The sequence below is a fragment of the Metopolophium dirhodum genome, chromosome 1 (genome assembly GCF_019925205.1).
Source record: "Metopolophium dirhodum isolate CAU chromosome 1, ASM1992520v1, whole genome shotgun sequence".
NCBI lineage: Eukaryota > Metazoa > Arthropoda > Insecta > Hemiptera > Aphididae > Metopolophium > Metopolophium dirhodum.
In genome coordinates, this window is record NC_083560.1 from 59,814,967 (window position 1) to 59,832,514 (window position 17,548).

Consider the following 17,548-nt stretch of genomic DNA (forward strand, 5'->3'; position numbering starts at 1 on the left):
CTAAATCAATAAGGGATATTTTGGGAGGCTAAGCCCCACCCCTAGCCCTCCTAGTTGCGCCAATGCTTGTAATTTCTTAATAACATACCATGAGTAATTCTGTTGTTCAAAGAGAGTAGAAAATAAATTAAGGAGTACAGCATATTCTATTGAATTTATAATGATCGGACCACAGTTCAGTAGCTGAAAATAAATATTTTATTAATTTAAAACACAACACAGGTTGAATGAAACAGGTACCAGTATTCAGTAATAATTGTAATGATAACATCATTACTTTTTCAAACAATCATAAAAATAATTAATAACTATATACCATAAAATATTTTCAAACACATTTACATTAAGCTAGGTTAGCATTTAGCTAAGTACAATAATTATCATTTATCAATCACAAGATGTTAAATTATCAGAATATGTTATCAATCTATTTGATGTCATTAAAATATTAAATATCTTTACTACATTTTAATTAAAATATGTAAATAAATTCGATAGTTTAAATTAAAATAATTAACGAATTTATTATCTATACATTATTACTGTATAAAACATAAATATCATAGTACATAAAGTAAAATATTATATTACCTACCTAATTATTTTGCACTAACATTTTGTAAGCCATCTGTGTTTTTTTTTTTTTTCATATTACATTTAAACAATGAAATATTTAGTGCTTGAAAATTACAAGTTCAGAGAACAGTAATCTATTTTTACGAAAACTATATAAATTAAAATTTTCTCTTGTGGTCAAAACAAGATGATTTTGTCGCTCATTAACCGTACCCAATTATAAAATAGATATATATTTTTTTATTAAATTAATATTAAGGATTTATTAAACCAATGGTGACATGGTATGTACAGAATACCATGTAATATGATATTTATTAGTTTACATATTAAAATATTGTTATTAACAACTTGCAATAAACTGGGATGAAACAGATTTACCATAAAATATTATGTGTAATAGGTGTTCCATGATTTTATATTATGTACATAAAAAAATATTACAAATACTCCTGGTAACTATGAGCAGGTCTTAAGATCGCTTTGAAATTCAAAATTTGAAGAATAGTCGAACCTAAGAAAAATCTTTAACACAAAATATGAATTTTATCTATACAATTGTTCAGTTTAAAAATAGTAATCAAGTAATGCCACAAAGAAATTTCAATTATTAACAATAAAATATATCTCGTTCAGTAATTTATTATCTATAATATTATTTTTAATTTTGTGATACATAAAAAAATCATTAAATATTATTATTTGAAAAAATATTAATTTTTATGGAACAATTTAATTAACTCATTCATTGAGTATTGAGTGTTTGACATGAACAGAAAAACGTTCTTCTTGAATTATATGAATAGGAACAAATTTTTTTTTTCAAGTAACTTTCCAAGCACTAGAAATATTATAAGTACTGATCATTCTGTTTTACAGCATCAAAATAAATTTTTATCATCAGAAAAAAATTAAAATGAAATAGCACATCATTACACAAACAAAAAATATTTGTGTGAATATACATCGTAATCAAAATCTCTATAATAATGATGATATTAATAATACAAATAATAATAATAATAATTTTAGTAATAATACAATAAATTAACATGTGTTTTTGAAAATAATTTATCAATATAATGTCTTTTATTGCATTACATATACACTTAATTACATTTTTTTGAAAAAAAAATATACAGTTTGAATGAATGACTGCAAATGCTAAAAAACAATTTATAATAAATGTAGAAAATAAAATATGAATTAACCGTAAACAAAATTTACTAATAGCAATGACTGTTTACATCTATAAGAGTAATATTCTCCAACTATTTAAAATGCCTATATATATTAATATTACCACAATTAATTTAAATTATTTTCAGCAGTTTGCAGTCTTGAAATATCACACCGGCTTACACACCAATTAATTATATTTTAACTGTGCAATTAAATATATTATATACCCATTGTATATAAATACTTTTATTATATTGTACTTTGAAGCATTGTTTTATGAATACGGAAAGAATATACACATTTAAAAATGAATATATAATATTTTAGTTGTACTTCTGACAAATACATCTCAATAATTTAATCAACACATTTATGAAAACTATAAAATGTTACTTAAATTGATTAAAACCTTAACTATATAATTAAAATATATTTAATTATAAAAAAAACCTAACAATACTCCACATAAAATAAATTCAAAAGTAAACATTTAAATATAGATACTAGGGTTGCCATTTATATGATCCTAATGTTAGTGATCATAATGAAATAAAAACATCATTGTAAAATCAAAACATTACTAAATTCACTCAGAATCTAAAAGAAAAAATGTTAATTTCTCATTAGAAATATAAAAAATCAAAGTATTCTATTTTTAATATTTGAAAATACTTAGATCTCTTCAAACACACCACATCACTTAATAGTGCTTATGCATTTATTATTTCAATTTAAAAAACCCAAGGTGATCGTTAATTTCTTCTTGTTTTATTATGCTGATTAAAAAACATCATTAAAAAGAAATTTGAAGTGCTCATGACATTATTATGACATTATAAGAAATAAATGTGACAGAGCAGATGAAATTTAACTTTTACTCATAGCAACCCTAATAAAATACTTGATAATTAAATTTAATTATAGCTAATAAGATCTTTAAAAAGTAACATTGTTAAGATCTTCAAAAATTATAAACATTGCAAAAGATATTCAATAATAATTTTAAAACTAATACTGAGATTTTTTCAAAACAGTTTTTTTTATAGATTGTTACTATTTTAAACTGCCACATTAATCAGACACAAAAATAATATTATATTGATTAGAGATTACTGGTGCTACACAGAAGTGATTAAATAATATAAAAAATAAAAAATATTTAACTAAAAGCAAAAGGCAAAAAATAGTTAAATAAAATAGTTCTAAGTTTACAAAATGTCATACCCTAGTTATGCAGTTGATGAAAAACAAATAAAAAAATTGTAATAAAAACAATGACGAAAGTAAAACTCACAAATTGACAAAAAAAGAGCTAATATTATCACACTACCTTTATAAGGTCAAGGAAAAATAAATATTAACTATAAAAAGAAATCTATTCATTTTTATAATTATGTTTAAAAATGTACTTAAACTTTAGTTAAAAATTAATTTAACATATCCCGGGTAGCCTTCAAGTAGTTTAGCGCAAAAAGGACAAAATGCCTCAAACCCATTGGTTCCATAAGGTATCCCTACATTAGACCAAAATCTAAAAAAAAAAAAATATAATAATATTACATATCTTTTACATTTTTTTTAATTTAAAATTTCTTGTTGTTGATTTTTTTATTGTTTACTATTATAATAGTTAAAAAATAATAGTTTATTATAACTGTATATGTTTAACTTAAAATAAACCACATTATTACAGAATGCTGTAGCCTCTTGACCACAATTAACTTTCTGTAGAATAAGCTTATTGTAATATAGAGTTAAGAAAACTATTTTAAATTAAGTTTGCATCATGGAAAATGTTTATTTGTTATTAGAACTAAATAATATGATTAACTAGGAAAACAATGTCTTTGAATTAATGTATATTGTATGAGTTATAGTGTATAGGTGTATAGTTGATGAATGTATGGATTAGGAATTATAATCAAAGATATAAATATAGCATAAAATAATGTTGTTTTCTTTTATCAATTAAATATAAATATTCATAAATTTTGTTACCATATCAAGAGCAGAAAAATATTAAATTATATAAAATTTAATTCTTACTTGACCGTTTTTTCTGTAGCCACGTGACCACATGGGTTAAAGGCATATAAATCTGGTTTTTCCTTATCCTGTACATAAAATGAAGCCTCTATGCCCATACTCAACTTGGCTATACCGCCGACCTATAAATTAAATATTTAATTAAATTTTAAAACTAACAAATATTTTTCGAATTTCAATTTACTTTTAAACACATTGGGCATGTTCTACTATTTGAGTCTTTATTTAATCCCCATGCATGACGACCTTGGACATGACCACATTGCAAGTAAGCATATGGCTGTTGCTTTATATCTGCAAGTTCTGAAGATGCTACTGCAGCAGCATGGTCTTCCGAATGATGAGGAAACACTAATGTGTACAGACCAACAGGACATGTAGGTCGTTCACGATTTGTCCTTTCAATCAGCTTTTTCAAGTATTCTCTACTCTAAAATGTTAAATAATTGAATACGTTATATTTAAGAAAAAATATAACTTATTTTATATTATTTTGCAATATGAGCAGATTAGGTCCTGTATAAATGTTACTCAAGACACTAAATATAAATTATAATATATAACGAGTGAAAAGCGATTTTGTATGTAATTGCACATTTCTTCAGGCTGATCGTATGACAATATGCAAAGTACAAAATTTGTTTTATGGGAAAGAGATTTAAAATAGAAAACTTTTCAGTACATATTATATTTATGCATATTTAAGTATTTTTAGAGCAGATTTGGCTTGGTTAATTTAAAGGTGATTTTTGGTGAGGAATAACAAGCACCAGTATGATGCAACATTACAGAATATTTAATACGATACAGGGATGGCCAATAATTTGAATACTATCTTTTGTACAGTCATTTAAGAAGAACAAGTCTCATTAAAATTGTTGTCCTCAACTCGTTATCTTTAAGTTTTTTAAAAAGTAGTTCAAAAAATTTTGGGTATGGATAATATGATAATGTTTTCAATTTTAACTTTACTAAAAATAAAGCTCATATCAATATTGAATATTGTGTTTTTTATTTAGATATTTGTTTGCAATAATTAACGTCTGTTGGCTTTCTTAATACAGTATAACAAAAAATATATAACATAATTCAACAAACATACAGTATTACAAATTGTATGAGAACATTATTTAAAAAAAAAAGAATAATGCCACCTTGGTAAGAAAGATTAATTGTTATTGGCTAAAGACATCATTCTTAATTATGGGTCATTTTTGTGAAATTGGTTTTATTAAATTATTTTGTTATGTTGGTATGTTTATATAACTAATAATTATACTAAGCTGAATAAATAATATTTAAGTATTTTACATTCAATGAATTTTAATTACTGTGATAAATATTTTTTTAGAGATGTAAATTATCTTAGATACAGTATATTCTACTGTATAGTATCTTTTATCATTACTCTAAGTCTAATATAATATTGCAATAATATATTTAATATTAATTGTTATTTTTTAAATATAAATAATAAAGTATTTAATGGACAAAAAAAAATTTAATGTTATATTATGTATGCGAAAACATATATTATTAATTTATAATTACAGGAGATAAGCTGAGTCCTTCCGCTGACCTCCAAAGCAAGGTTGCACCACATAAATCGATCAATGTTCCATCAGTAAGAATATTGTCTGAATTATCAATCTAAAAAATATTAAATTAATTATAATAGGCATACATTTAAAAGTGGTGTGGTGTAGATGTGACTTACCATATCACCTTTAAGTTGAGCAGATCGAGAACCACGCAAAGAAAATAATTTACCACACACTGAAACCTCTAACCAGATACCTGGTTCCGTATTTCCTTTGTGGAACTTTCCACTTGGATGCATAACCAATACTCCGTTTGTAGTAAGTGCATCAATTTCTTCACCGTCTTTCCATTTAGTTGCTTTTTCCTAAATTATAATCAACCAACAACTCAAAATACAATATTTTGTTACTAAAAACTAATTATTAATATCTTATTACCCCTAAAAATATATTTCTAGAAGAATCGAATCCTGCCGCATATAAACGAGCTATATTGGTATTGTCGCGGTCACAAATTATGCGGCAAGCAAATCTAGATATTGTACTTGCTGCAGCTGTCTTTTTACTATCAACAATAGGTACATTGTTAACAGCTGCAGCATTCTTTTCCGCATTTGTGTCCATCACTACAAAATCTATTGGGGAATCTGATGAACGGCCAACCTACAAACAATAGTGTAATACAAGATTTATATTATCAATATTTAAATTAATTATTATCAAATGTAGATTTAATTTTATGAATTTAAAATTAAATTCATTATTTATATATTTATTGGCATTAACATTGACTTAATGTTGAATTGTTAATGTAAATACTAACAATATCTATGTTCGTTATGACCAGGGTTCGGAACTTTATGCATTTCTTATGAAACGGCATATTAAAAATCTGATTTAATACACATTTTTTTCATAGTTCATAAAATAGAAATACAAAAATTTATTTTGTATATTTTTGCGTATTTGACTAAGTTTACATGGTTTTGCATATTTAAAGATAAAGAGCCAGCACACATCGTCTCATTGTCTTTATTTTGAATTATACTTTATTGAGAATTGATTGCAATTTATCAACCCAGTAAAAACAATTTATTTTTACTAAGAACTGTGTATACGACATACATCACATACATTGTTATTGTCGTTCTAATCATTGCAGGATTCAAAGAGTGGGTCCAACCCAATAAAACCCACTGGGTTTTAATGGGTTAGGTACAGAAAAAAAAACCCAACATTCAATAAAATTAACGAACTTTAAACTGCATATTTAAATGAACAAATTATAGCAATACAAATTAACACAAAATAAAATGTATAAATATAATTAGATAATATAAATTGTATAATATGCCTTTTTATATAAATTCTTATAAGATTCTTATAACATGATTTTAATTGATTTTCTCTAGAAATAAACATTTTAGATTTTTATTCATTATATTTTTTAAGTATTTTCTGACAATTTAGGAATTTTTTGAAATAAAAAATCCATTATTTAAAGAGCATTTATAAGTATTTTTTATGGAAATAAAATCTCTGCCCTACTTATTACTACAATTAAGTATAAAATTTGAAAAATAATTTTACCAATCTTAAATTATTTTTTTTTATAAATTAAGTAGGTCAAATAATCCATATTGAATTTGTTTTAATAGTGATTATTTATATTTCATATAGATAGGTTTATAATTACCTGAAACATGTCAGTTGCCTCGTCATTTACATACTCTACTATCACTGCCTCGGTCCGAGACAGTGTGTACGATATGGAGTGCTGGTTCTTGTCTAGCACCGCCTAAAAAAAATTATAAATTAGTAATTACTTTCTATATTAAATGCATAGGCACAACTTAAAGTTAAAATTCTAGGGAGGAGGGTGACTAAATCGCCACAAGTAGATGCGCCACTGATTGGATGTATGCTTAACTAAAAGTACAATAAAGTTATTAGTAAGATTAAGATTTACAAATATTAGTATATGTCTTGCAGCGTTCTTCAAATTTGGTTATTAATGTCCACAAATAACATTAGAATGTATACAATGAATAAATATGCATGTACTGATTTTACAATAATGATAGTTTTTCTCTTTTTTGTGTGTATGTGAACACAATTTATAGAAGAAACAATGTCTTTCATGATGGTTTCTGGTAGCAAATTAAGATTTAGTTGATACTTTTGGGAGGTAAAAATTGAAAATTGCCACTATTTTTTAAAAATATTCAGGAAAAAACAAAAAAAATTGGCAAAAAACGGAATATTTACTAAAAACCATTTACTATTAAAACAATGTTGGCTCTTTTTATAATATTTGAATCGATATAATTAAAACTAATATAATCTCAAATGATTACCTTAATTTATTAGCATTTCATTGGTTTACCTCCTGCATCGATAAATATACCCGAATGTTCAATAACTCAAAATGCTGTTTGGATCATATATTTATTAAGCTAAGCAATTCTAGAATTTTTAATCCATACATAATTAAAACTGATATAACAGACCACTTTGCAATAATAATTAATATAACTAACCCTAACTATAATATTAAAGGAAAAAATGATAACATAAACACAACAATTTATAAACTATAATCATCTTAACTCCTTAATAAAGGATGTAAATTGGACAGAGATTTTATATAATAAAGATAATAATATAAATATTACACAATTCTATAATAAAATTAATATAATCATTGAAGCTTCTACTACCTACCGGATCACCAAGTATAGGAATAATCATAATATATTAAAAGAATGGATAACTGCGGGATTAATAATATCAATAAAAACCAGGGAAAAACCGTTTTCTAAAATCAAAAAAGACCATTTGATACTAAACTATTGAACTTTTACAAGAAATATAGAAATATTCTAAACTCGTTGCTTAAAAGAGCAAAAAAATTTATATTTTATTATTAAAATGTATAATGTTCGCAATGATATTAAAGGTACTTGGAATGTAGTTTATGATGCCTTAGGTAAAACTACTAAAAAAATAAACCATTTTACTGAAATTCTAGATAATAGAGGTAATAGTTTAGTTGATGATAATGAAATAGTAGCAAATGAGTTTAGTTCCTTTTTTGTTAAAGTAGGAAGTAACATAGAACATACCATAAATGAAAATTCCTTTGAGAATTTAGACTGGCATTTAATGAATAAAAATTGCCATATACCCAATTCAATTTTTTTTAAATCCAATCACTGAACTTGAAATACAAAAACACTTAAATAAAATAAAACCCTCGTCGTCCTATATTATAAATAATTTAACAAACGCATTATTAAAAAATACCTATTCAACTATATCCTACCCACTATCAATAATATTTAACAATTCACTCTTCTGGTAAATATCCAAGTTCCTTAAAAACTGTGTAATAAATCAAGCAATAAGATGATATGTTCTAATTATAGACCGATTGCCCTCTCTTTAAAAAACTCCAAAATATTATATGAGTGAATACAATTTTGTGGAATGGAATACCTAGTAAACAATAAATTCTTTTCAAATAATCAATATGCATTCATTGCAGGTAAATCAACAGAGGATGCACATTTTGCAGCAAATAATTATACTAGGGACTCTTTGGCAGGGCTTGAAACCGTTTTCAAAATCGATTTCAGAAACCAGTATGAACCGTTTTAAAACCGAAACCCAAAAAAATTGGATACCGGTATTAAATTTAAAATCGAAACCGTAAAAATTGGAAACCGGTATTCAATTCAAAACCAAAATCTGAAAATATTGGAAATCGTTATTTTTTTTTTTAATTGACGTGATTTAGATACGCATAATTATTAATACTCATAATTAAAATATTGATAACCATTTCATTATTCCCAAAAGAAAATTGGAAACCGGTATACAAAACCAAAATTTCATAATACCGGTATCGCTAAGGTGAAACCGAAAAAATTTAGAAACCAGTATTCAAAACCAAAACCGAAACCGAAATTTCTTAATATCGGTATTGAAAAATTGAAACCGAAATCGAAAAAAATTAAAAACCGGTATACAAAATTGAAACCGAAATTATTTTAATCGGTTTCAAGCCCTGCTCTTTGGATCAAAATGATAAAATAATTAGAATTTTCTTGGACATAAAAAAAGCCTTTGATACCGTTAACCACTCGTTGCTTTTAAATAAACATTAGAACGCTGAAATAAGAGGATTAGCAAAAGATCTTTTCTAATCTTACATAAACAACAGAACTCAAACAGTTAAAACTAATAATGTACGTAGAAAACTTCTGATTCTTACATACTCTGTACCTTAAGGAACTGTCTTGGGACCACTGTTATTTTTAATTTATATTAATGGATTATTAAACCTGAATATAAGAGGTAAGATTATGTTTTGCTGATGACACAACTATTATTAGGGAATACATCAATTAAACTAATAAAGGCATGGTTTGACAATAACGGAATGGCAATAAATTTAAATAAATCTAATTTTATAAAATTTAATATTTATAAGAATAAAATTAATAATATTAAAAATTACAAACTATTTTTCCATAAGACTAACTGTAAACAAATATTTGATTATGATTGTGATGAAATAAAAGAATTATCAAGTATAAAATACCTAGGATTGATCTATGACAATAATTTGAATTGGAAATACCATATTGAACATTTAACTAAACTAGTAAGGAAATTTTTTAATATTTTTAAAACACTCAGACTATTCTTAGATACTAAAGTTTTAAGAATAGTTTACAATTCATTAGTAAATTTGGTTATTTCTTATGGTATAAGTATATGGGGTGGTACCTTCAAAACTAATCTTACTTTATTAAACACCGCTTAAAATTCCTTGATTAAATATATCTTAAAAAAAACCATATCTAACTCCAACTAATGTGGTATACACAATATTTAATGTTAATAATATCGAAAAACTGCATAGAAATCATTTACTTTTATTACTATACAAATATAAGCATCTTATTAGAAAACCAGCACATAATATTGGTACCAGATTAAAAGAAAAGACTAATGTAAATACTCCTATATGTAAGAAACTTATTGGTATGATGTCACCTTTAAATACTGATATAAATTTACTCCGTAGTAAAAATATTAATATTGACTCGTTCCAAACATTTATTAAATTTAAAATGTGCATTAAAAATTAAGATTAACTAGTTTAAAATTTTAGTTCATAGTATTTAGTTAACCTGTTATTCATTTTATCTCTTTTTATTATTACAATCTATTGTTATTAAGACTCATCCAACCTAAAACAAATCAACTTATAGGTTGGGTCGGAAAAAATATTATATTTAAAATTAAAATTGTATCTTGTGTTTCTGAAATAAAGTTATTATTATTATTATTATTATTATTTAATTTACTTGCGATTAAACTTTTGATTGAGGGTTAAAAATTTTGAAAATATACAATGTTCCTCGTTAATTGTTCTTTCAGAAAATAAAAAAATATCAAAAATACAGTCACAATTATAAGCATTCAAAGTTCTAATGTTTGCAAAATTCATAACTTTTTTTATATTTATACCTAAAAGGTTTGAAAAATTAATACAAGGTTCTCCATATTTTTTCTTATATAAACTATAAAATTATTAACTATAAAAAAAATTGATTGTAATTGCAAAATTAAATTTTATGAACGTATGAAGTTAAAATGTTGACGACGTTGAATGTTTACACGTAAAATAATGATTTCTCTTTAAGAATATTTTAAAATGTACAGATAATTTACGATTTTAAAATGATCATAATTCACTTTGAAGTTAAAATATGAAAAAAGAAGTAGAAATTCACTAAATAATATTGTTCCTTCTAAATTTGAAAAAAAAAATGAATTAAACATAACTGAGTTGAATGTATTATTCATAACGTACAATTTGCAATTTTGTGAGTTATTAGACTCTTACAGTAAGATAGAGACAACGCATGCATCCTCAGCATCCTCTTAAACAATATTTGCTATTTCTTTTTGATTCAAATTTTAAATAATATTTATCACAGAAACTTAAAACATTCCGTTATAACTTAAATTTTTATTTTCTATAGTAAATTAAATTTTAAACATTTAGACTTAATTTATAGGCAAATTTAATTTTTTTTAGTTTTTTGTTCTAAGATATTGATAAAAAAATGTTGTGGTAGGCCAGAGAGATTAATACAAGGTCCCAAATAATTGGTTCACTCATTAAAAATATTTATAATGGTCAGAAATATTTTTTTAATGAGTGAATTTTCAATAAAACACAATATTATAATACAAATGTTTAATTTTTTTTATAGACATTTTTAGGTAGTTCAAATTTAACAAAATTGGATATTATAATAATGATTTTTGTACATTTGGAACATTTTTCAAAATATTTAGATTAATTTTACTTAAAAGCTATTTATACCAAGAATCTATTTGTTATATTAAGTCGGTATTGACTCAAAAGTTAATAATAATTAAATATGATATAAATACATAATATGATACAAATATAATATTATATTATATAGGTACTATATTTTGATATAAATATGTATACTAAAATAATATAATAAATGCAATTTTTTGGATAAACTTAATTCAACCTACCATAATACTAATTGTTAAGTATATTACTATAGAAGCATTATAAATATATATATATATATATATATCATAAAAAATAGTTTGTAGTATAGGATGAAATGTTCAGAACTGTTTTTCCTATGCAATGATTTATCATTGGATTCAAATTTAACACATCCATTACAGAGACTTACTCAATGATGAGGTACATTCAACATAAACTATTCCTAAGTACAGTAAAACAATTACTTACTTGCCTACTTTATTTGTTTTGAATATTTAACATAAAAAATGCATATTTAATGTTTTATTTTAAATAAAAGTAATGTAAAAGCAAGATTAAACATGTTATGCTGATAGTTTCAATTCCATAAAAAAGTGATTTTGCTTTTGACAAAAAAAAATTAAAATATTAGAAATGTTATTGTTTTATTAGAGATAACTTAACTATGACTAACAAAAATGATAAATTTACATAAAAAGTAATTTTTATTTTCTCACTTTAACTATTTTAAAATATTTTAATAAAATTTAAAATATACATCTTGTGAAATAGATAAAACTGATTTTATCTATACTAAGGCCCACAAGAGTCCATAAGTAAAACCGCATCCGTCGCTGCGCATCGATTTCCCTTCCATACGCCAAATCATACCGATCGGAAGCCAGCCGGCAATTTGTATTTGTAGTCACAGCAGTGAACATGTTTGTGAAATTCGTTTTTATAACTGGTCTTTTGTGTTGTTTACGTTATAAGTTTAACATATTTTTACGAGATTATGGGAGTTGTTTTATTCAATATGAAGAATCATATAACATCCCCAAAACAGCAATTAATTAGCTGAGTTTTTATGAGCCACTGCATTCACGTTGCCGAGTGATGTGAATAACACTATGGTGGGAGAAAATTCGGGTGGCAGAGGTCGCGTACGTCAGTATCGATGCGCGGTTTACGTATGGACTCTCGTGGGCCGGAGTATATACAGGGTTATTTTTTTACTATTTTAAGTATCGATAGTTTTACTCGCATTTAATTTATTACTTTATGGGGTTAGATTTTTAAAATAAAATTTAAAAAATGAAGCATATTAAAATAATTATTTAGGTTTTAAAGCAGCCATTTAAGTAAAAGTAAAATATAAAGCTATTAACATATAAATATTACACAAATAAATTGTTTCATCAATTATTGTGTCGATTATATGAAAATATCAAAAGTTATCAACATTTTTTATTCAAAACCATTTTTTCAACATGAATACATTTCTTGAAGTGGATATTTGCTACCCACTTAATGAAATGATAGATGGTACACTAATAAGTACTTATTATAAGAGTAACCTCGAGAAGCAACCGATTTTTGTCCAGCTTGGTACGAGCATACTCCTCTATTAAAACAGTTTTTACTGTCAGCTTTTGTTTCCAACAGTTGGCCGCTATGAAAAATTTTCTTTATCGTGAATAAAAGCTAGGCAGTTGTTATAATAATAAAGTATAGCTCCTGAGAGAGCGGCACTTGGCTATACAGAGTATAGTAGCATACTTTAATAATACCATAGTAGTATTATAATTTAATTAGGTATATGGTTTGTGTAATTTTTGTCATCTTTTCCAGTTTTGGAAGTAGGTGTCTAATTGTTTTATATAAATGTAATAGAATACATACATGTGAATTTTGAGGACTGGGCACAACATAATGATTAGATCTTCGAATTCCATTGGCTACATCTCTCTTCCATAAAACAAATTTACTGCGCCGCCTTCTTTTGTCACCCGCAGTTAGTTGGCCATTATAGCTAAAACATGATTAATTTAGTCATAAAGATAAAAAAAATAATATATTTTGAGTACCAAGAATAAGAATTTCATACCCAAGAATTATAAGTTCGCCATATTTGATTGCATTTTCATGTTTGGAGTTATTTTTTTTTGAATCAGTTGCATCAGATCTGAAATAAAGTATGATTTATAAAAAGAAATGTAATGACTAAGGCCTAAAGTAGTAATAAGTAAAATATAACTATATATTATATATTATATTTAGGAATATTTAAAATAATTCACCATAGCTAGTTAGTTAATACTACATAAATTATTAAAAATACGATACCTATTGTATTTTTATTTTTTACTTAAACAAAATGTCTAATATACATTATACATGGTTATGGACAGCGGCATATTGACCTGTTAAGATACCAGAAAAGTTTCGAGTGGGCTGATCCTCGCATTAAAATTCTGGGCCGATGTACTTGGATTACAAATTATTTGATAATATTTAATTGCTTGTCTTGCTTTTGTCGTATACTAGTATAACAATTTTGGATTTCATTTTGGCTGCACTAAGAGCCCGTATTACAATCGTTAAACTAAAGTTAAACCACCGAATTTGGCCGGTAAAATCAGTGGGTTAGGCGTAACCAATGTTAAAACTATGATTGTAAAACGGGCCCTAAGTAGAATAGATGAGTTAGTTTAAATTATATTTTAAACCACCAACATCCCAATCGGATAAGTACAGACACTCACAAAAGGTGCAATATTGCACCTATACTGGTTACCCAACAGTTGGCTTATGGAAATAGTACTGGCCAAAATTGTATCTAGTGCTACACTAATACAGAGAAACTAGTACTGGCATATTACGAGCTCGATAACATAATTAATTATATAATTATTAATTAATCTGTGCACCTATCAGACCTATTATTAGGTTAATATAATAAACTACTCCTACTGTGGCTTTGTGTTATTAATAAAGTAATAAATTAATAATAATAAGGACATTAAAGCCCAGGTTATATTGTCTTCGTTCTAATGTAAAACATGATATTAGAAAATAATTTTAAAAAATTTGTTTTAATATATTATATTCTGTGAGGAATTATATTCTGAGATGGATGTATTTATTTTATAATGTTCTATCATCACTTTTTGAGGCAATAAAAATGTTTAGATTTTTTATTTCAACATATTTGCTGGTAGGAAACTAGGAGAGTGAATCTAGTTGATAATTTGGATGATCATAAACAAAAGTTACATACTCACATGTTAAAAGTATATCATATTAATTTATACCTAAACAAGAGAATTCCTAAAAAAAAGGTTTTTTTATGGCAAATTATTATTGATTATTATAATATATATGGTGGGCCTGTTACACGGTAATTTCCCACGCCGAAATGTTTAGCCAATTCGCCGCTGCTTATAGGTATAGGTACTCAAAAAATATTGTTTCACCTCACATAGTTATTTGTACTTGCCCCAAGTTGATTGTAAATATTCTTGTTAATCTAATAAAACTGTTCGTCTTTTTATTTATAGAATTACATTTTGTACCACCTATTTTAAATACATCAAGTTTGATGAATCCATATTTGATATACTACACCGTACTACAAATAATAACTAATAAATTGTATAACCATCAAATATTTTATAAATCCACAAGTATTTATTGTGACTAGTATAAGACGTAACACTTTGGGCAGCAACGTCAGAGCATCATCACCTGGCCTACAATGGACAACCTAGATATGCTAGTAAGCTTTGTAAGCTTTGTAAGCTTGTAAGCTTTTACAAATAAAGTCCTTAAATGTATTATGAAATAGCTAACAGAATCAAGAACAGAAGTTTAGATTGATCTCTACATATAATAATAAATAGTGGTAGCTACACAAATTGTTTTGGTTGAAAAATGTGTCACCCGTTTTTATAACGGCTCTAGAGAGAGACTAATCAGATAATATTGAGGATAATTTAGGTGGCTGAAGCGTGTATTTGGTTGTAATACAAAATATAATTAATATATGTAAGTAATATCCAAAATGAAGACGACAGAGGTTAGTTACAAAAAAAGCAGGTCTAAAAAACAGGTTTATTGCCTATGCATACAAATAACATTTAACACGTTGAATGCGTACTGACGCAAATTGGCGTCATGAGGATCAATCAACAACTCATTTGATGCCATTTGGCGTTAAGTAAATGGTTTATTATTTCCTACGCGTGGCTAAATGTTATTTTATTACTATTTAGCGTGGATTAGGTAAACACATGTTTTTAAATATGTATACAGACATAATTACAAGCAATTTCTTTAATATTTTTTTTTTATGACTTGTTTTTACTTTTATCATACGCACTGGATGAAAACTACAAAAAGACACACACAGTCAATGTATTCACAGGCAACAAGTATCACTGAAATTTTATGTTTTTGCGATTCAGAGCCCAAAAAATTGGGTACCCATAGAAATAATATATTGTTAACTGAACCTACTGATAACCAACCAATAAAAATGTTGATACATAAAACAGAATAGGTTCAACTCTTCAATGAGTAGAAAATCTGTATAGAAACACTACGCGGACAGTGCTTGATACTTAATTATACTAACGCATAGGCATCTCATCTAACCTATTATTCCAGTACTATTTTGTTTAATTGAGATCGATTTTCACGAAAAAAAATCGACAACAAAGGGAAAAAAAACCAAAAGATTTATATGTTCCCCTAAAAACCGATTCTTCAAGACGAACCACAGACTGTACTTACCTTTTAACCATGTTGATCGGCGTCGTCCGGCCAACATCAGTGGAAGAACTCGAAATGGAAATCGGAAAACTCGTCGTCACTGTTGCGTAGATAGGTGTATACAATATACAAGACAGGGTGTAGAGCACAGTCGTCGTCACATAACTACGCGGGACTGGTCATGTCGAGCACAGGAGGACACCGGCCGAGAGCGGTTGCGCACAGCGGACAGGAAGGGACAAAGAAGCGGGTGGACGGCCTCAAGGCAATGGCGATAAACTACAAGACTCGACGCGCGCGCAACTACTGAAAAAAAATATATCACACAGACGACTGACACACAACGCGATCGGCGACGGCCGTGTCAGCACTTCGGAGTGTACTCGGCGATAATAAAATAATATTATAATACGGCCCGCGAACACGTCTCGACAGCTCAGTATTACACGTACGACGGTGTACTGCTCGAAGCGGATGCTGCTGCTGCTGCTGCTGCAGTAAACACGTACAGTTCGGTTGTCGGACGACGTCAATCGTACGATCGAGTTGTACACGTCTTGTACAACAATAATATTATGTTATTACGAATATTATGATATTATCGTAATATCATAGAATTATTATTATTATTACTAATATTATTGTGATTACTGATTATTTGGAAGAGTGACGACGGAGATAATAATAATACGAATATTATAATACTATGAATATGATTACGAGACGTCACGGATTGTTAACGCGCGGACTGTCCGCTTACGGTGTACAGTTCTACGGTACACTTGTTCAGTGTACACCTTTGGCAGGGGCGGTAGTGGCAGATCGCGGGTGCGTGTGCGTCTGCCTGGGTGGGTGGTGGTGGGGGGGGGGGGTCATTAGTAGATGGCTGGGTGGGTAGCGGTGAACGCCGCAGCCGTATATATATATAATAGTAATAATAGTGAAATAATGTGCGTAGAGCGTCTTTCTTATGGCACAGTGTCTTGCCATCTATTAGGTTATTGTTTTTTGTTTCATTTTGCCTTCCTTATATTATACTACTATAATTTCCATTTCTTTATCTCCTGCCAACGGCATTAATCGTGGGAGATGGGACTAG

The 17,548-nt window shown here is 26.9% G+C and overlaps 1 protein-coding gene across 1 annotated transcript; it reads right to left on the reverse strand.

The window, feature by feature from the left end:
- Window positions 1–498: 498 nt before the first annotated feature.
- Window positions 499–17,220, reverse strand: LOC132935182 (protein pellino). Its single transcript, XM_061001653.1, has 10 exons — window positions 16,471–17,220; window positions 13,784–13,861; window positions 13,579–13,708; window positions 7,042–7,143; window positions 5,784–6,008; window positions 5,522–5,710; window positions 5,356–5,454; window positions 3,989–4,234; window positions 3,805–3,926; window positions 499–3,289 (listed from the first exon to the last, which is right to left on the reverse strand). The coding sequence occupies exons 1-10, from the start codon at window positions 16,479–16,481 to the stop codon at window positions 3,175–3,177; spliced, it is 1,317 nt and encodes a 438-aa protein (XP_060857636.1). The 5' UTR covers window positions 16,482–17,220; the 3' UTR covers window positions 499–3,174.
- Between the last annotated feature and the right edge of the window lie 328 nt (window positions 17,221–17,548).